This window comes from Scyliorhinus canicula, chromosome 19 (assembly GCF_902713615.1).
Source record: "Scyliorhinus canicula chromosome 19, sScyCan1.1, whole genome shotgun sequence".
In the NCBI taxonomy this organism is placed as follows: Eukaryota; Metazoa; Chordata; class Chondrichthyes; order Carcharhiniformes; family Scyliorhinidae; genus Scyliorhinus; species Scyliorhinus canicula.
In genome coordinates, this window is record NC_052164.1 from 96,610,881 (window position 1) to 96,632,418 (window position 21,538).

At 46.0% G+C, this 21,538-nt stretch overlaps 1 protein-coding gene across 1 annotated transcript in view; it reads right to left on the reverse strand.

The window, feature by feature from the left end:
• The window catches only part of LOC119954158 (Down syndrome cell adhesion molecule-like protein 1 homolog), a 636,717-nt gene extending 616,690 nt beyond the window's left edge, over positions 1–20,027 (reverse strand). The window contains exon 1 of the mRNA XM_038779115.1: positions 19,860–20,027. Coding sequence (XP_038635043.1) covers positions 19,860–19,902 — 43 coding nt within the window. The 5' untranslated portion in view covers positions 19,903–20,027. The remainder of the gene's footprint in view (positions 1–19,859) is intronic.
• Positions 20,028–21,538: the final 1,511 nt, after the last annotated feature.

Consider the following 21,538-nt stretch of genomic DNA (forward strand, 5'->3'; position numbering starts at 1 on the left):
GGGCTGCCAGCAGCACTCAGGTGAAATGCTTGCAGTAAACCCTGGCCGCGATGCCTTTTTGTTGTGTAATGATCTAAATAGGATAATGGCAAAGTCAGAATGGACACAAAGGATTAGAATTAAGAACCTTACAACTGATAGTCACAACCGCTGCTAATCTCTGCCTGCCTGCAATCTGGTTCAGCTCGATATCTGAATATCCAACACTGCGTTTCCCCCTAACAAGTCATCTTTCATCTGTTGTTGTTGAGTTCAGTGACCAACCCAATATTCTTTCCTCTTCATCCACCTGTTGACAACATGAAAACTGGCAAGGAACATCAAAAATGAAAACCTGAAGTCACAGTGAGAGCCTTTGTCGATATTTTTCACCGACTGACCACTTCAGCTTCAAATCTTACTTGACACCGGGAAACGTATGAAGCCAGGACTCCTATATCAAACCCAGGCAACAACTGTATAAATCAATGTGAGGCCGCACGTGACGCTGCCATACAATTCCTCATCAGCAAAAGGTCTTCAAATACCTCTGCCACAGATCTTTGTTCTTACTGGAACTCTGTGATGAACAGTCTGATTGTACAGGAGTTGTTCCTCTTGGGTGTTGAGAGCTACAAAGAACAAGACAGATAACAAAACGACGGCCCATTGTCTGTAGTCAAAACACATAGGCTGCCGATTGCACTGGCCTATATCTAACTCAATGAATGTATCACATCAATAACTTCCCTGTGCACCAAACCAGATATATTTTGTTGATTAAAGCTATCAAGTAGAATTTGACCAATGTCGACTGACAAGTTACCCAAACAGATTCTCTGTTCACTGAATAAACTATCCTCAGGCAGCATATTATGAAATGGCCACTGTTGTGTATTGCACTGATTGAGACTAACATATACTCAACTGCAGGCCACCATTATTGAACTAACTTTATTTGCACCTCCCCATCAGAGAGGGCAATTGAACAAAATGCTCAGAGCTTGCAATGCACTACACTCCCTCCCCACTTAAAAAACAAACTATACATTAAAATGTAAAATGATACATGTGCATAATGACGGAGTACAAAATCACTAAACCAACATCAGCAATACCTGAAAATCAAACAGGTTGGGTTGCCTATTTGTTTTTACTGTAAACGCAACCAAAACATCGGTGATAGATACTTCTAGAGTAATTTATATTAAGAAAAATTGTTTTCGTCGACACCAATATGTGTTTAACAAAAATATGACCATTTGACAAGAAGCAATGAAGAGAGCAACTTATTTCTTAATCCTTCCTACATGCTTTCAATTAACCTATCTTGCTTCATTCTCTTTCTGCCTAGGTACAATATCTCCTTCCATTTCCATTAGCTCGACTCTGCTTCCAACATCTCTCACGGTGTCAAACCGGAACTTTGACTATTTGACTATCAATTCCACTTAATGGTTGGAACTGTGAGATTGATTGATTTGTCCGAATCAAAGACCCTGACTCACTTTGCTCTAACTGTAGACTCTGTAATAGTGACAAACTTTTAGGAAAAATGTTAGAGTACCCAATTCTTTTTTCCAGTGAAGGGGCAATTTAGCGTGCCCAATTCACCTACCCTGCATGTCTTTGGGTTGTGGGGGTGAGACCCACGTAGACATGGGGAGAATGTGCAAACTCCACATGGGCAGTGACCCAGGGCCGAGATCGATCCCAGTTCCCTGGTGCTGTGAAGCAGCAGTGCTAACCACAATAGTGACACAATTGAAGTTTCTTTTGACTTTCACTTGGAGTTGGAGGAATTTGAACCATAGGAAGTTTCATTTGTTCCAGTTACTTGCAAGCAAATGATCTACATGTCACTGATAGAGTCTCTCTCCAACATTCACTTGATATGTGAAAGCACCCAGTTTCTTTATAACTCCAATCACATGCTTATCACCGCGGTGGTTTTTCATCAAAAACTCCTGAACTCTCTAAGTTTCATGCCTCATGTATCATGGCTCATCTTCAGTTTGCCTGGCTTTTCCCTTACTTTGCTATTGATGGCAGGCTTAATCAAACTAAACCTTGTCCTAGGAGTGTGTTTAAACGTAGCTCATAAGCTGAGATATCTCTTGTAGACTATGGGGCGACTCTAAGAGAATAGAGAATCGTCTCGCCTGCGTTAAAGAGAAGCATGGAAATGGCTGTTGAACTTGTCATCTAATGAATACTGCAACAAAGATCTCTTCTCAATCTGTGAACTTCCTTCTTCAGCACCATTCAATGCTGGAGGGAGAATTGGAAATATTCTTACTCAGAAATATTCGAAACTCTTCTGACGTAAACGGTGGACTATTATCTGACACCAACACCACTGGCAATCCATGAATTGCAAACCAATTTATCAAAACCTCAATAGCATTAGATGTAGACAATACTTAGCCAGTTGATAAGGCTATAGGCCAAAACAAGGTACTCTTTCCCCTTCACTTCAAAGAAATTGAATGTACTCATTCCCATGGTTTTCCTCTTCTTGACCATTGAGATTAAAGGAACTTTGATTGGGCCATTTCTCAATTCTGAGACACATGTCACAACTTAAAAAAAATAAATTTAGAGTAGCCAATTATTTCTTTCCAATTAAGGGGCAATTTAGCATGGCCTATCCGCCTTCCCTGCGCATCATTGGGTTGTGGAGGTGAGACCCAGGCCGACACGGGGAGATAAATTGTGCAAACGTCACACGGACAGTGACCCGGGGCTGGGATCGAACCCGGGTCCTCGGTGTCACGAGGCAGCAGCGATAACCACTGCGCCACCGTGCCGCTCTACATTTCACAACTTTTCACCAACTCTTCAATATCTCTATCGACCTTTGAATACCAAAAATAGCTTCTTGTTGCTGTTTTTGCATGGACTACCCCTGTGTGCTCTTGATGAATTTCCTTGAAAAGTCTCTCTAAACATTAGCGGGATAATGTCTCTTAAACACCATCGGAGACAGTCTTGATCTACACACAGTTAATTTCTACCTGTGAAATTCTCCTGCAATTCCCCATCATCACACGTTTTAGGCTAGCCATTTGTAGCATAATTGAGCACTTTACTGAGCACCACATTCTTGTGCATTTCTGCACTAATTTCCCTGGCAGACACTGGCATGTCATTTCTGTATGTAAAGTAATTCACAGATAACTCAGTGGCGAGAAAAGGATCAGTCTTCATGGAAATCTCAAAAGAACATCCACATTTACATAATCTGCTGAGTTACAATATTCCATATCGTACTGATGGTGAAAGTTATCATTTGTTACTCTTTGCTTAAAGACCGCTTTGTGTTCTCTTAGCACTTTCTCAATGTCAGACATACTCATTCCTACTGTAAACAACTCGATCCAGTTAAAAAATATGTTTTTAAGCCAATTTCTTCCCACAAAGGAGACTTTGTTGCCTTCTATTGCTACCAATATCAAGTAATAGGATACATCATTGTATTTCACCCTAATATTAATGTAACTGCTATTGAATACTACTATTGAAATAACTATTCAGTCTATACCAGTTTTGCGTAAGGGAATGTGTCTTAGGGATTTCTTGTACTCGCTTCCGAGATAATAAATAAGACAGCAGCTGTATTGACGATGGACCAAAGTTGTGAATCTCCAACTTTCACCTTTTGTCTGGGAGTCGGAATTGTATCTTCAGCCCTATTACTCTCATCCTCCATCTGCAGTTTCCCTTGCCCTCTGACTGAGCACAACTCTTGGACTTCCTGCCCGATAACTTTGGCTTTTGTTTCCATCTGATGCGCATTTGAGGATTTCCAAACTCCTTGAACTAACTCAGATTTGAGCACAAGCTCAATATGGTGCATTGCTGTGACGTGGAGCTTTACCTGGAGTATTAATATTTCCTCTACTCTTGCAAACCGTCCGGGTACGACTGACTTTCCCGTAGGTGTAGCATTTCGACTGGGAATGGGGGTATTTAAATGGAGCTGGATTCTCCACAACCCGAGCCCAAAATCGATGAACTGGCGCCGGGCCCAATTGCGGCGTCAAATTGGATTCAGTTTGACACCGTAATTGGGCCCGGCACCGGTTTGTCGATTTTCCGGTCACCGAAAATCAGCGTCACCGGGGACTACGCCACGCCGCCGAGGGGGCCATTGCCAGAGGCCCGCTCAGCGATCCTCCGCTCCCAACCGGCCGAGTTCCCGAAGGCATGGAACTAACCTGCTGTTGCCGGTCGGGTTGCTCGCCTCCTAATCAACACCTCCTGGTGCCTAGATGTAGCAACACTGGCGGGTTTCTGCTCCCCGGATCTAGAATACCTGACGCTAAAATGCCGCCCCTACTACCTTCTGCGGGAGTTCAGCTCCATTATCCTGAAGGCATTTTACATCACACCCCATGCAAACGTGAAAATCGCACTGGACCAAATATTCACCACCACAAATAGCCTTGAAACGAAACATCCCGAGGCCTTGTTCATTGTAGCTACGGACTTCAATCAGGCCAAGCTCAAGCGCGTACTACCAAGTTACCACCAACACGTCACCTGTTCCACCAGAGGCCCAAACATCCTGGACCACTGCTACACAAATATCAAACATGCCTACCGCTCTATCGCCCGCCCACACTTTGGCAAATCTGACCTCAAGCCTGTGCTCCTGCTCCCGGCTTATAAACAAAAACTGAAGCGGGAGAATCCGTCAAAGAAAGTTGTGCATTGTTGGTCTGAGGAATCGGGTGATCTCCTAGGCGACTACTTAGAGTCAGTGGAGTGGTCAGTATTTAAAAACTCTGCGACCAGCCTGAACGAGTACGCCAGTACAGTAACTGACTTCATTAGTAAGTGTGTAGAAGACTGTGTGCCAAAGAAGCAAATCCGCGTGTTTCCCAACTGGAAACCCTGGATGAACAGGGATATTCACTGCTTGCTGAAGTCTGAGGTGTTCAAGTCAGGCGACCCTGACCTCTACAAGAAAGCCAGATATGATCTAAAGCAATCCATCAAAGATGCCAAAAGGCAGTACCGGACCAAGCTCAAGTCCCAGGCTAGCCACACGGATCCCCGCTGTCTATGGCAAGGTCTGCAAGACATAACGGGCTACAAGATGAAGGCATGTAAAATCTCCAGCTCCAATTCGATGCACGCTTTGAGCAAGAGGTCAGCGAGAGCGAGCCCTCCACCCAGAAGCCTCGGATGAACTTGTACCTGAGATCACTATTTCATAAGTCTTACAACACCAGGTTAAAGTCCAATAGGTTTGTTTCAAACACAAGCTTTCGGAGCACTGCTCCTTCCTCAGGTTCTGGAACAGACCTCTCGATTCACCTGAGGAAGGAGCAGTGCTCCGAAATCTCGTGTTAGAAACAAACCTGTTGGACTTTAACCTGGTGTTGTAAGACTTCTTACTGTGCTCACCCCAGTCAAACGCCGGCATTGCCAGCGTTTCATAATCACCATTTCATAAGTCAGAGCAGCCTTCTCGAAGGTCAACCCACGGAAAGCCACTGGCCCGGATGGGGTACCCAGACAAGCACTCAGGTCTTGCATGGATTGGCCAGTGGGGGTATTCACAGACATCTTCAACCTCTCTTTACAACAATCTAAGGTCCCCATCTGCTTCAAGAAGACGACCATCATCTCTGTACCAAAAAAAAACCAAGCAGCGTGCCTTAATGACTATCGTCTAGTGGCTCTGACATCCATCATCATGAAGCGCTTCGAAAGGTTAGTCATGGCACGAATCAACTCCAGCCTCCCGGATTGCCTTGATCCACTATAGTTCGCCTACCGCTGCAATAGGTCCACAGCAGACACCATCTCTGTGGCCCTGCACTCTACCCTGGAACACCTAGATAACAAAGACACCTATGTCAGACTCCTATTTATCGACTACAGCTCAGCCTTCAACACCATCATTCCTACGAAACTGATCTCCAAACTCTGTGGCCTTGACCTCGGCTCCTCCCTCTGCAATTGGATCCTGAACTTTCTAACCCACAGGCCACAATTAGTAAGGATAGGCAACAACACCTCCTCCACGATCATCCTCAACACCGGTGCCCCACAAGGCTATGTCCTCAGCCCCTACTATACTCCTTATACACCTATGATTGTGTGGCCAAATTCCCCTTCAATTCGATTTTCAAATTTGCTGATGACACTACCGTGGTGGGTCGAATTTCAAACAATGATGAGACAGAATACAGGAATGAGATAGAGAATCTGGTGAACTGGTGCGACGACAATAATCTCTCCCTCAATGTCAACAAAATGAAGGAGATTGTCATCAACTTCAGGAAGTGTAGTGGAGAACATGCCCCTGTCTACATCAATGGGAACAAAGTAGAAAGGGTCGAGAGCTTCAAGTTTTTAGGTGTCCAGATCAGCAACAACCTGTCCTGGTCTCCTCATGCTGACACTATAGTTAGGAAAGCCCACCAACGACTGTACTTTCTCAGAAGACTAAGGAAATTTGGCATCTCACCAACTTCTACAGATGCACCATTGAAAGCATTCTTTCTGGTTATATCACAGCTTGGTCTGGCACCTGCTCTGCCCAAGACCACACAAAACTACAAAAGGTCGGGAATGTCGGCCAATCCATCACGCAAACCAGTCTCCCATCCATTGACTCTGTCTACAATTCCCACTGCCTTGGAAAGGCAGCCAGCATAACTAAGGACCTACGCACCCCGGATATACTCTCTTCCACCTTCTTCCATTAGGAAAAAGGTACCAAAGTTTGAGGTCACGTACCAACTGACTCAAGAACAGCTTCTTCCCTGCTGCCATCAGACTTTTGAATGGTCCTACCTCGTATTAAGTTGATCTTTTCTCTACACCTTGCTATAACTGTAACATTATATTCTGCAGTCTCTCCTTCCTTCCCTATGTACGGTATGCATTGTCTGTACAGCATGCAAGAAACAATACTTTTCACTGTATACTAATACATGTGACAATAATAAATCAAATCAAAATCAAATCATTGTGGATGACTCTCAGGCTACGAATCGATAGATAACGATAAAACTAGGCAAGCACAGCTCCACCCAGCTGGACAATAGTGGAGAGCCGTTGGAAGATGGAAATGCAACTCTCAACACAAACACATTGTTAGCCGTGCCAAACTATGAGTCCTGAATCTCACTAATTTCAGAATAATTGATATTACTGGCGAATCAGGGACAGTTTACATTCAACATCACCTCAAAGGCTCCAGTACAGTGAGGAGAACATTTACTTTATCCTCATCTCCTATTGTATTCGCTTTCAGCCAAATGTGGAACCTTAGTTTGTAATTACACCAGTCCTCTTTGTTCAATGCATCCAATGCCATTTTCCCAATTACACACTGTGCTAACTTACCATGTACCTGAACACAATGTACACATGGAGCATTCTTTCAAATTGCTCAAACTTCCTCAAAGTCCTCCGTTGGAGCTCTCAAAATGTTTCACCATGTCTTCTGTCCTTAATTTCTCAACTGAAGTGTAAAAGAAAATTACATCCCAACCTTGTTTCACTTATGTATTGCATTGAGTAAGGCTAACACATGCTCAACTGTAGACAGCCATTATTATTTATTTATTAAGGGGCAATTTAGCGTGACCAATCCACCTACCCTGCACATCTTTTGGGTTGTGGGGGCGAAACCCACACAAACACGGTGAGAATGTGCAAACTCCACACGGACAGTGACCCAGAGCCGGGATCGAATCTGGGACCTCGGCGCCGTGAGGCAGAAGAGCTAACCACTGCGTCACTGTGCTACCCGTAGGCAGTCATTACTAAACTAACTTTACTGCAACTCCCCAACAGAGAGGACAGCAGAGAGATGCTCCAATTCTGCAATATACTCCAACTGCAAAACATCAGAAGTTAAAAAAATACCAATCAGTGGGATCTCTGTGGGCATCTGTTTTCTTCATATAAATCTTCATACTGAAATGCCAGTTCACACCAGCCAGTGCACTTTTGAAGACCACTGTGGATAACCGAGCAAATCGTGCTTAATGTGCATTTCAAAGTATCTTGTCAAAGTTTCCTTGCTTCAATGCTTGCATCTCTGCAAATTCAAAAATGGGCATCAAATTCAGATTTGCAAGGAAGCAATATGGAACCATTTACTGGGCAGCCTCATGTCGAAGATCCATACCCTTGTGCCATGTCTCGCAGACATTCTCTGAAAGTCAGTATCACATGGTAAGTAAGTTAGTAAAGTCACCATAGTCGCAGATGACCATAGGCTACTTTCCCCTTTGACAAGGAGAGAGCTGACTGGTGGTGGTTTAACCTGATGGTCACCACACATTAGGTGAGGGGCAATGTTAAGAAGGTGGAGCCTTCATGAATAACCTCAGCTGGCACGGGAATTGAACCCGCGCTGCTGGTGTCGCTCTGCATCACAAACCAGCTGACCAGTCAACTGAGCTAAACCGGCCCCATTACTGTATATGATAGTTTATAGAGGAGAGGCGGTGGATGTGGCGGTAGAAGGATGAGCTCACAGCAGATGTTGGATATTGGATAAAAGAACATACTCACATTTCCAGAGTCAATGTTCAGGAGAAGATATGTCAGAATGACAGAGCTACTTCTGTGCTCTGCCAATAACAATGAAAAATCCAACCCTCTCTTTCCAGTTCAATGCATGTTCAAGTCTACCTGTCCACTGCTCATAAAGTCCAAAACCAGAGGTTGCAATCACAGCTTGAGCTCCAATGGCTGAATCACTAACTGTGAATATTCACCTCAAACTTTAGTAGGCAATGTCTTGACCAAATTTCTGATCCAAAATCAAGCCCATAATAACTGCCAGTTTAGTTGCAAATTTAGTGACTATTTTAATGAGGACACCTTGGGAAAACTGTGGATTGGGTTGAGACTGAACCTGCTCATTGCGTTTTGGATATTTGAAGCAAGTCAGCAGGGGCTGGAATGAACCAAGTTCGCATGTTGCAACTCACTACACTACCAGCCATCACCATTTCCTAATGCGCAAAAACTATAAACAAGGAAGACTCCATCAATTTAATTTCATTCTTAAATTTAGTTTGTGTCCGTTATCATTAGTAATGAGCTTTCACATCAGGATTATTATTATTATTTTTAAAAATACAGCACAGAACAGGCCCTTCGGCCCACGATGTTGTGCCGAACCTTTGTCCTAGATTAATCATAGATTATCATATAATTTACAGTGCAGAAGGAGGCCATTCGGCCCATCGAGTCTGCACCGGCTCTTGGAAAGAGCACCCTACCCAAGGTCAACACCTCCACCCTATCCCCATAACCCAGTAACCCCACCCAACACTAAGGGCAATTTTGGACACTAATAGCAATTTATCATGGCCAATCCACCTAACCTGCACATCTTTGGACTGTGGGAGGAAACCGGAGCACCCGGAGGAAACCCACGCACACACGGGGAGGATGTGCAGACTCCGCACAGACAGTGACCCAAGCCGGAATCGAACCTGGGACCCTGGAGCTGTGAAGCAATTGTGCTATCCACAATGCTACCGTGCTGCATGTCTTCAAGAATACAGGAACAAGATTGCTGAGAATGCCTTGGAATGGTCTTGATCAAGGTCTGAGTGGGCGAGGAGTCAAAACCACCCATTATGTGACAATCACAAATCCAGGGACCACAGAATGACTGGTACAGTAAATGAACAAAATGACACATTTACTCTGTACAGTATTATCCTGAATTTGGTGCTTTGACAAACGGTTCAGGCAGAGTAAAGTAAGCTTTACTCTGAAGCAAACTAGGCCATCCAAAGCATTGGCACCCCTAGCCTTGGTGACACATCATTTTTTTCAAAAAGCTATTCATTTTGATTCATCTCCTAAACCAGTGAATATACTATTGATCCAAATACCCAGTTACCAAGATTATATCCCTTTGAATCTTGTTGAATTAAATGACTTTTCACCTTTTTAAAAAATAGATCCACATTCACTGCTGGAGCTGCCAAGTGTATTTCCATATTAACTTATCTTCAAAAGAAGATACTCAAATTCCAACCAATTCGTAGTTAGTTTATTTATATTACAATGACACCCAGCGTGAAAATAATGCCATGTCCTTTGCTTTAGGAATTTTAAATAAATTGTTTGGACTACACTTTCTCATCTCCTTTCATGACTCACAATTGTAGCATGGCCTCATCGGGGTATCTATGTAGAATAAACATCTACTCTGATTTTATATTAGCTGGGCCAACTACTGGGATGCAGCACAATGGTTTCAATATTTGGGCAACACACCCTAACTCGACTTGCCTTATGAATTACCTTATAGGGGCAGCACGGTGGCACAGTGGTTAGCCCTGCTGCCTCGCGGCACTGAGGTCCCAGGTTCGATCCCAGCTCTGGGTCACTGTCCGTGTGGAGTTTGCACATTCTCCCCGTGTTTGCATGGGTTTCGCCCACACAACCCAAAGATGCGCAGGGCAGGTGGATTGGCTATGCTAAATTGCCCCTGAATTGGAAAATATTAATTGGGTGCTCTAAATTTATGTTTAAAAAAATTGAATTACCTTACATTTCTCAATATTAAATGACACTCTCCATTCATCCACCCAGTCATTCAGTGCCTCTGAATTTCTCTTGAACAATGTCACTGCGCCATTTTCGTCAAAAGTTTCACTTTCCCACAGCACTTATTGTAATTCACAAACATTCCAATTGCAATAACCCCCAGCAAAGTCCCTGTTATGCACAACAAGGGCTCGGAATCCCTGTGGGACTCTGTCAATCGCAGCAGTCCAATTAGAATCTTTATCAATAATAACTACCTTCTGTTTTCCATTATCTATCCAATTAAAAATCCAATTTACAACTTTATCTAATGTCCCACGAGCTTCCATTTCAGCCATAAGTCATTGGACTATGGACTTGCATCTCAGACTACTTGCATTGATACAGGTATGGTCTGCTCTATAAGCATAGATTATTGATGTAGGGAAACCAACCCACAAATGGTAACTGAAGAGACAATTATCATGAATATGTGTGATTTATTTTACCAGAGCACTCTGTGTTTACTCATTTAGATTTGCCAGGAAGCAGTGAGAATTTGAATGCTAGATAAGAACAGAGGAACAAGAGTAAGCCATTCAACCCTTTGAGACTGTTCCACCATTCAATTAGATTGTGCAACAACCAGCCACCTTCGTTCCACAACCCTTAATGTCCTTGCCAAACAAAAATACATCAATCTCGGTTTTGAAATTTACATCAGGCCCAACAACACTCCCACCCATCCCCATCACCTCCACACCTTGTCCCCAGCATCTACAGCTTTATTGGGAGAGAGAGTTCCAGATTTCTCTTGGTGTGAAGAAGTCTTTCCTAGCATCACTGATGGATGGCCTAGCTCTAAATTTAAAGATTCTCCCACCTAGGAAATTGTTTCTCTATCAACTTCTTGAATGATCTAGTGGTTCATAAGACCTCTTATTAAGACATTATTATCATTACTAACTGTGAAATACATAACGCGAGCCTTCCTTGCACAAATACTGAGGACCCAGGGTCTGACCCTTACATATTATTCTTCAAGGGTATTTATAAACGCAATCACCATGGTGAGAGTCGGGTGCCGCAACTTTGCTCAGGGGTCTAGTTCTTACACAATTGCCCCATTCATATTGGGGCAATATGGTAGGGTGGCACGGTAGCACAGTGGTTAGCACTGTTGCTTCACAGCGGCCCTGGTTCGATTCCCGCTTGAGTCACTGTCTGTGCGGAGTCTGCATGTTCTTCCTGTGTTTGCAAGGGTTTCCTCCGGGTGCTCCAGTTTCCTCCCACAAGTCCCAAAAGACTTGTTAGGTGAATTGGACATTCTAAATTCTCTCTCTGTGTACCCGAACAGGTGCCAGAGTGTGGCGACGAGGGACTTTTCACAGTAACTTTATTGCAGTGCTAATGTAAGCCTACTTGTGACAATAATACGATTATTATTATATTGTTGGATGGATTCCATAGCAGATCAGAAAAAACTATTATGAATTTGCAGTTGAGGGCAGCACAGTGGCGCAGTGGTTAGCACTGCTGTCTCACCGAGGACCCAGTGCACCCAAATTCTCAAACCATCACGGCCTCTAAACAGGTAAACCTAAACAAATGAGCTTAGATCTTTACAAAGAGAAATAATATCCTTTAATGATATGGGCATTATTCACCTGTCCTTCCAACTTGTTTAAAATAGTTATCATTCTTGTGTCCATCTTTCCTCCAAGGAACACCTTCCAGGTGGATCTACCTTGTTTATCTACCAATGAAATCAGGGCTGACAGAAGCTGGTTCACCCACCCACTGATGGGAGGGCCCAGGAGAAGATGGCCGGTTAGGTGGATTGACCATGCTAAATTACCCCTCAGCGTCCAAAGGTTGGTCGTGGTTATGGGGATAGGGAAGGGGAGCAGGCCTAGGTAGAGTGTTCTTTCAGAGGGTCGGTGCAGGCTCTATGGGCTGAATGGCCTCCTTCTGCACTTTAGGGATTCCATGATTCTATAATATACCAAAATAGGCCACCTAAATGCGGAGACATCAACTGAAGGTACTGAAAGTAACTTTGAACAGAAAATCAGAGAAGGAACTAATTCCATCACTTCCAAATTAAACTAGCTCCCCAAGCTCCAGTGAATCAGCTTCAACAGCCCTGCCTGCTTCTCCAGGTCTCGCAAGGCTCCAGTTCTTTTAGCTCACTAGTTAGCCCAACCCATACCTTTTTATAAAAATTGAAGTTTAGAGTACCCAATTACTTTTTCCAATTAAGGGGCAATTTAGCGTGGCCAAACCACTTACCCTGCACATCTTTTGGGTTGTGGGGGTGAAACCCACGCAAACACGGGGAGAATGTGCAAACTGCACACGGAGAGTGACCCAGAGCAGGGATCGAATCTGGGACCTCGGCGCCGTGAGGCAGCAGGGCTAACCCACTGAGCCACTGTGCTGCCCCAAAACCCACTGAGTTGGCAGTGCTGACCCGACCTCCAAACGTCTTGCACTTCAACCCGCTCTTGGTCCAGCTGCTCCTGAAAATATTTCCTCTTTGATAAGCACAGGAGCAGCACAACACAAGTGCAGGTAGACAGCAAGAGTATCCAATACTTTTGCTTCAAGGACTGTTGAGATAAATGGGATGGAGCCTCGGAGCCATGTAGTTTACGCCAATGATCCTATTAGTTTGCATGTGTGTCTAGTTGCATTCTAACATACCATGGCATTAAGATTTAGAATTTCTCCTCAATTGAGGCAAGTGCATTAGATCTTTATAGACCTCTAGCACAACAAACCTCATATTGGACAAAACAGTAAATAAGAAACACCAGCACAGAATATGCTGTAGTGACTATGTTACTGGGCTAGTGATTCAGAGGCCTAACCCAGGAAACATGTGTTCCGGGCTCCACCATTAACGTTTCAGAACTTGAATTCAATTTTTTTTATAAATTTAGAATATCCAATTATTTATTTATTTTTCCAATTAAGGGGCAATTTAGCACGGCCAATCCACCTACCCTGCACGTCTTTGGGTTGGGGGGGTGAAACCCATGCAGGTATGGGGAGAATGTGCAAACTCCACACGGACAGTGACCCAGGGCCGGGATTTGAACCTGGGTCCTCAGCGCCGCAGTTCCAGTGCTAATCCACTGTGCCACATGCCGTCCTTAATTCAATTTAAATAAACACTGGTATCGATAACAGTGTCCATGATCGTCGTAACATCTCAATTTTAATTATTCTCCTTTAGGGAACGAAACCTGTCGTCCTGACACAGACTGGCCATTCCGAGATGCCAATCCCGCACCAGCATGGTTCAATCTCAACATTCCTCCGGCAAACAGTCTTTCAGACTCGAACCGTTGGTTCACTTCTCTCTACAGAGGCTGTCAGACCTGCTGAGATTGTCCAATATTTTCTGTTTCTCTTTCAGATTCCAGGATGAACATCTTGTCGTCTGAGGAACGCTTGAGGACTCTGGGTCTGTACTCGTTTGGAGTTTAAAAGGATAAGGGGGGATCTTATTGAAACTTACAGGATACTGCGAGGTCTGGATAGAGTGAACGTGGAGAGGATGTTTCCACTTGTAGGAAAAACTAGAACCAGAGGACACCATTTCAGACAAAAGGGACAATCCATTAAAACAGAGATGAGGAGGGTGGTGAATCTGTGGAACTCTTTGCCGCAGAAGGCTGTGGAGGCCAAATTACTGAGTGCCTTTAAGACATGATAGAATGGGGTGGCACCGTGGCACAGTGGTTAGCACTGCTTCCTACGGCCCTGAGGTCCCAGGTTTGATCCCGCCTCTGGGTCACTGTCCGTGTGGAGTTTGCACATTCTCCCCATGTTTGCATGGGTTTCACCCCCACAACCCAAAGATGTGCAGGGTAGGTGGATTGGACATGCTAAATTGCTCTTTAATTGGAAAAAAATTATTGGATACTCTAAATTAAAACAAAATGACGATAGATAGGCTCTTGATTAATAAGGGGATCAGGGGTTATGGGGAGAAGGCAGGAGAATGGGGATGAGAAAAATATCAGCCATGATTGAATGTCGGAGCAGACTCGATGGGCCGAGTGGCCTAATTCTGCTCCTATGTCTTATGGTCTTATCCGCAGAAATTTGCTTTTATTCCCCTCTGGTGACTTAGCCAGCCACGCGGTTGCACTTGAAACCGGCAATTGCACTTTCACAGCACAGTCCGCAAACCAGGAAAATGAGGAATGGGTAAAATATACCAACCGTGTCAGCAAAACCCGGAGGAATTATTTTTTAAAAAATATTTATGATTTTTCTATGGTGTTGAGTCTTTTTCTGTTGGAAAAATATTTCACCACTAGGCTTCACTTCCCCTTTGTGATTTGTTTGCGTGCTTCAGCGTTCTTAGGTTGGTCACACAAGGTGTGGAAATTAGCCCATAGGATTTCAGCTTCAATGTTTCCACTAGATTCCATTATTTCACCTCCCTCACATCCCAGACACTTCCATACCAACTCTTGATCCCAAACAACATAATATTTACCATTATGCCGTATCCAAAAATAAAATTAATCTTTCTCAGCAAAGAAACAAGCATGTTGATTCTCGCCTAGTTCGTAATGAAATTAATTCAAGTGCCGTACATAAGAGAGGATCTGTGATGAATTTCCAGATGACTATCGGTTTACATCACACTGGTTTGTTGCTATATTTCTAAACAGGAACATCAATGGAGGGAAAGACGGTCGGAAAGTCCTCCATTCAATTATCTACCAGAACGGGATTCCCCAGGGGGAATCAGCAAGCTCTGTTTTTTCATCCCCAGGGTCTGTGAACCAACTGGTCGGAAAAATACAATGCACAGAAAAACATTTGAATCAATAAATATTTGGTGGAGGGGAGGATTTTTTGGTCTATGTGTTTAACTATTATTTTTTTTCTTTTTTTAATTTTTAGAGTACCCAATTCATTTTTTCCAATTAAGGGGCAATTTAGCGTGGCCAATCCACCTAACCTGCACATCATCTTTGGGTTGTGGGGGCGAAACCCACGCAAACACGGGGAGAATGTGCAAACTCCACACGGACAGTGACCCAGAGCCGGGATCGAACCTGGGACCCCAGCGCCGTGAGGCAACAGGGCTAACCCACTGTGCCACCGTGCTGCCCGTGTTTAACTATTATAACCATCTCCCCAGTTCATTGTAAATCAGGTAAAACTATAGATGCTGATTTGCACAAACTCCATCTTGCTCCTTCTTCACAGAATCATAGAATCCCTACAGAGCAGAAGAAGGCCATTCAGCCCACCAAGTCTGTACTGACCCTCCGAAAGAGCACACTACCCAGGCCCACATACCCGCCCTATCCCCGTATCCACACCTAACCTTTGGACACTAAGGGGCAATTTAGCGTGACCAATCTACCTAACCTGCACATCTTTGGGCTGTGGGAGGAAACCGGAGCTCCCAGAGGAAACCCATGCAGACATGGGGAGAATGTGCAAACTCCACACAGTCACCCGAGGCCGGAATCGAACCCAGGTCCCTGGTGCTGGCACACTGTGCCACCATGCTGCCCTTGTGATATATATGTGTGTTTAAGAGCAGCCTTTTAAACCTACTGTTTACAAAGGGATAGTTTAATTGAGGCCATTGATTATCCATCATTCAGTACTTTATATACTTCTCAAAGTGGTGCATTTAATTGGAACAATCATTATTATTTTAAAAAAGGTAGTTTTACATTTGAAACATTTAATGGTGGATCACAGAGTTTACACCATTTGAACTCCAGTGGCTGAACAGTGGAAAGTGGGATAACTACTGTAAAGTAAGCCACTTTGGTGGTGGTGGCAGGTGTGGGCAGGGAGAGGGAGTGAGGAGGTGTGTTGTAGCATTGATGTACGCAGTTATGTCACTGAACTCGTAATCCAGAGGCGCAGCTCAATGCTCCTGGGAGACAGGTTCAAATCCCAGCATGGCAGCTGGCGAGATTTAAACGCAATTAATTAACAAATAAAAGCTGGAATCAAAAGCTACCTTCAGTAATGGTGACTATGAAACCACCATCGATTGTGGTAAAAGCCCATTCATTGATAGGAAGGAAATCTGCCCTGCTCACCCTGTCTGGCCCAATATCTGACTCTCGACCCAATGTTTTGCCCTTTACTGCCTCCTGAAATGGTCCAGTGAGCCACTGGTACAAGGGCAATGAGGGACGGACAATAAATGCTGACTTTGCAAGTGACACCCACAACCCATAAAGCATTTTAAAAATGGAAAGAAATTATACTTGATTCAATATGTACTCATGTCCAATCCCCCCCCCCCCCCCCCCAGCTTCCCCCTCCCCCTCCTCCCCACCCTGAGACCTGAATCACTTGGAATTGAGTCAATTTTACATTCGGATCAATAAGAAATTCGGTATAAAATGGAACTGGAGCAGAAACCCACATTTATAATTTATACATTGAACAGTGAATTTACTGAGGAACACACTGGTGGGGGTTTTGGTGAGAATGAGGGATTTACCCATTTCACATCTGACTGTACGAACCGTGACACATTCTCACCGGGGGGAGGGGGGCGGTCACTTCAGTTTCTTAAAAACAAAAAGAAATCAATCATTTTTTTTTCGCTATCGATCTCAACCTGTCACCTGGGATGGGGGCGGCGGAGGCTTGTTATTTCCAGCCCAATGTGGGGTTACCTCCCAGCAGCTGCCGCGAAACTGGCTGATGCCACACTGCACGTGTGGGCACATTGCCCTGGATAGTTTCAGTGTGAAAGGGGCAAGGTGGACAATGACTGAGAGGGGGGGGGGGGGTGTCACAGTCTTGGGGAGGAGGGGGGTCACAGTCTTGTGTGAGTGAGTGTGTGTGGGGGGGGGGGGGCTGAAACAAAGAACAGGAGCAAATATTCCAGTCAATTTCACTTGTTTGTAAATATATATTACTGTATTTCCTCAAAGTGAAAGTGAAGGTTTTTTTTCGGGGGGGGGGGGGGGGGGGGTGTGGTGGTGAGGGGGGGGGGTAAGTTATTTTTAAGGAATACGCCTGTCAAATGATACGGAGATAAGGACTGTACTGATTGTGAAAGCTCTGTGATTGGTGACACACTTCAGATCGAACGCCTGATGAATCTAATCCAATTGCATGACTTTCACAAAGGGGGTTCGGGAAGTAAAATGTATCCATCTACCCCCCCCCCCCCCATATTCCATCTGGTGTCAATTCTACCCAATGGAACAAAGCTGGGGGGTCAGATATGTCTGGAGATTTTAACAAGGAGATAAACATCATTTGAACGGTGCTCTGCAAAGCGCTGGCATTGTTTAATCCTCTCCCGATGCAGCCCTGGACTCTCCCGGGCAGAGAGGGTGCAAATATTTCCATTGCTCAGCACGTTGCGGCAATTCCGAATAACTCAGGAGGCATTTGCTGTTTGATTTCAGGCCGGTTACATTCCCCACCTCGGCTGACACTTTGCAGACCGGGCTCTCGGCAACAACCTCGCTTGGCCCAAAAGCAAAAGGGCGCTGGAGCCGGGGGGGGGGGGGGGGGGGGAGAGAGCCGGGGGGGGGGGGGGGGGGGGGGGAGAGAGCCGGGGGGGGGGGGGAGAGAGCCGGGGGGGGGGGAGAGAGCCGGGGGGGGGGGGGGGGGAGAGAGCCGGGGGGGGGGGGGAGAGCGGGGGGGGGGGGGAGAGCCGGGGGGGGGGGGGAGAGCCGGGGGGGGGGGGAGAGCCGGGGGGGGGGGGGGGGGAGAGCCGGGGGGGGGGCACCGAAGGTAATATTACCGGAGGCAACTTCACAGGAGAATCCCCCCCCCCCTCCTCCGGCTCAGGCTGGAGAAGGGAGAGGCGACAAGGGGAGGGGGTGAGGGGACAAGGGGAGAAGGGGTGAGGGGACAAGGGGTGAGGGGACAAGGGGAGGGGTGACGGGACAAGGGGAGGGGGTGAGGGGACAAGGGGAGGGGCGACGGGACAAGGGGAGGGGGTGAGGGGACAAGGGGGTGAGGGGACAAGGGGAGGGGTGACAGGACAAGGGGAGGGGGTGAGGGGACAAGGGGAGGAGGGGACAAGGGGAGGGGGTGAGGGGACAAGGGGAGGGGTGACAGGACAAGGGGAGGGGGTGAGGGGACAAGGGGAGGGGGTGAGGGGACAAGGGGAGGGGGTGAGGGGACAAGGGGAGAGGGGAGAAGGAGAGGACGAGGGGACAAGGGGAGGGGGGAGGGGACAAGGGGAGGGGTGGGGACACGGGGAGGAGGGGACAAAGGGACGAGGGAGAAGGGACGGGGGAAAGGGGACAAGGGGAGGGGGTGAGGGGACAAGGGGAGAGGGTGAGGGGAGGGGGTGAGGGGAGGGGGTGAGGGGACAAGAGGAGAGGGGACAAGGGGAGGGGGTGAGGGGAGGGGGTGAGGGGACAAGGAGAGGAGGGGACAAGGGGAGAAGGAGAGGACGAGGGGACAAGGGGAGGGGGAGAGGGGACAAGGGGAGGGGTGGGGACAAGGGGAGGAGGGGACAAGGGGACAAGGGGAGGAGGGGACAAGGGGACGAGGGAGAAGGGACGGGGGAAAGGGGACAAGGGGAGGGGGTGAGGGGACAGGGTGAGAGGGGACAAGGGGAGGGGGAGAGGGGACAAGGGGAGGGGGAGAAGGGGGAGGGGAGAGGGGAGGAGACAAGGGGGGGTGGTGAAGGGGGTAAGTGGGGTAACAAAGTCTGCCCAGGACCCTGACCACCCAGCTCTTCACTCTTTAACAGGGAACACAATCAGGAGGGGGGGGTGGGGGTATAACACGACAGGGCGATTCGAGTGAAATTCATTCCATTCAATCTCCATGCACACGAATGAAATTTTAAAACCCGATGCATCTATTTCACTACCCCCCCCCCCCCCCCCCCCCCCCCCCCCCACCCAGCCAAACTGATGCCGCTATCGATACCATGCCCTTGTGATAATGGCAAGAGGCAATGGTTTAATTGTAACATTCTGACTGATGTTAAATGAAATCTGTACCCGGTCGCTACATTACACATGTTACTTTCCGTTTCCAAATCGATACAATCAGCCCTAAATCGCCAATGTCAAAAGTCAATGGTGTAAAATACTTGGGTCTGGTTAACATTCTGAAGATATGTCAGCGGAACACAGCTTGTATAGTATGTGCTCCATATCCAAAACTCATTTTAAAAATAATTATCAACCCAAATCTCCCCACCCCGGAATCTTATCTAGATTTTTTTTTCCTGGCGTCAAACAGAACAATTGTCTTAAAGATTCTAATCAACAGGACAGATCCATATTTGTTGCGTCTCTTAAACAGCAATTACACAAATCTAGTTGCATTATTATTTCAGCCGTTTGAAAAGATATTGGACATACCTCGAGTTAAAGAATACAGCAGGATTAAAGTAATCAGCCACATGCCATAAACAGCACCTATTTCCCTGTGTGTGTGTGTCTTATATCTCAGTGTGGTGGAGAGAAAGAGAGCTCTGATTCCTCGCTTTGGTTGCTGGAGTCTGCGAGGTGACAGGCAGCAGCGGTTTCCCAAAGCCCAGCTTCAGCCGGCAAGGTGGGAAGAACCATATCGCCCCGCCCAGCTTACAGAAATCTGGAGATAACACTACACACACACACACACGACAGCTACAGCACAGACTGTGTGTGCCCCATCTGACAACACACACACATCTTCTGATTATATCCACACAAAAAAATCAAATAACATGCGAAATTTTTGCACAATGCACCCTCTGTAAGGGAGCAATGAGAATTGGGTTAGGAAAAAACTGACAAGGTAGAGAAATTCGTTAGCTACACACACACACACACAGCACCCTGGCTGCACACTCCCAGCTTGAAACCCATCAGGATTTTAACACTGTTTTCTATGACAGCGAATCCGTACCAACTCACACTGTCAGATTGTCCAAAGTTAAATGGGATTGGAATCGTCATTAATAGCAAGCGTATGAATCCGAGAACGAAAGAGGATTTGCCACCAGCAAAGACCATGAAAGGCAAAGGCGACTCCCCAAATTCGGCTGGGGCCAAAGATCGTGAACCGAGGGTTGCGGGGGAAGGGTACCTGTTTTTTATTTGGGAGACGTTCATTTTAAATGGCCCGGATTTCAGAGCAATTGGACAGGTGGTGATGGTGGTGGGTGTTCACAGGGCAGGGTAAACATTTGACAAAAGAAGCGATCAGGTGAAACATCCCCCCCCCCCCCCCCCCCCCCCGACTTATTCGAAAGGAAACCAACGTTAGAAACAGAGATCATCAGAATGTAACTATCACTGATACAGCTCCGTGCAGGGTGGAGTTGTGAGTGACCTGCCCCCAAATCACCCAGAAATCAGCCTCAATAACGTGGCAAAGGCAAGAATTAACCACATATTTATTTAAGAATGATGTATATATATATGTTTATTAAAGGCACCGAATTTCAAAGGCCCACTAAAATAGGAAAGCTTAGCTGAGTGTCGACTGATGGTCTTGACCTGGTGACCAAACAGAAGTTAGAAAGTTTTCAAAAAGTTTCTCATTCGCGACTGGTGTGTGTGGACTCCCTCTGCTGGCCATTTGGTTCATGGGAACAGTCAATTGTGCGTCTGTGAATTCATTTAAACAAAATTTCACTGCACGCGAGCAGAATGTTGGCATGATACAGCACTGAAGAAGGCCATTCGGCCCACAGTGACCATGCCGGCTCTTTGAAAGGGTTACCCAGTTAATCTCTCTCTCTCTAGAGAGAAGAGCTCTGTAAATATTCTCCATTGTGCATTTATCCAGTTCCATTTGGAAAGTTACAGCTGAATCTGTCTCCACCACCCTCTCAGACAGTGCAGAAGGCCTCGCTATCTGTATGTAAAACATATACCCATTCCCCAAGCTCCCAAAAGAAGTGAATGAATCCGAGGATTTGCATGGGGACAAGGGCATGCTGTGAAATTACTATTGTATTCAGACCAGATGTTAACAGTGCAGAACAAACAGATTGCAATGCAAATTTGAGGCAGAAAGCCATAATAACAATGCAAAAGAGGCCAGGATAGAG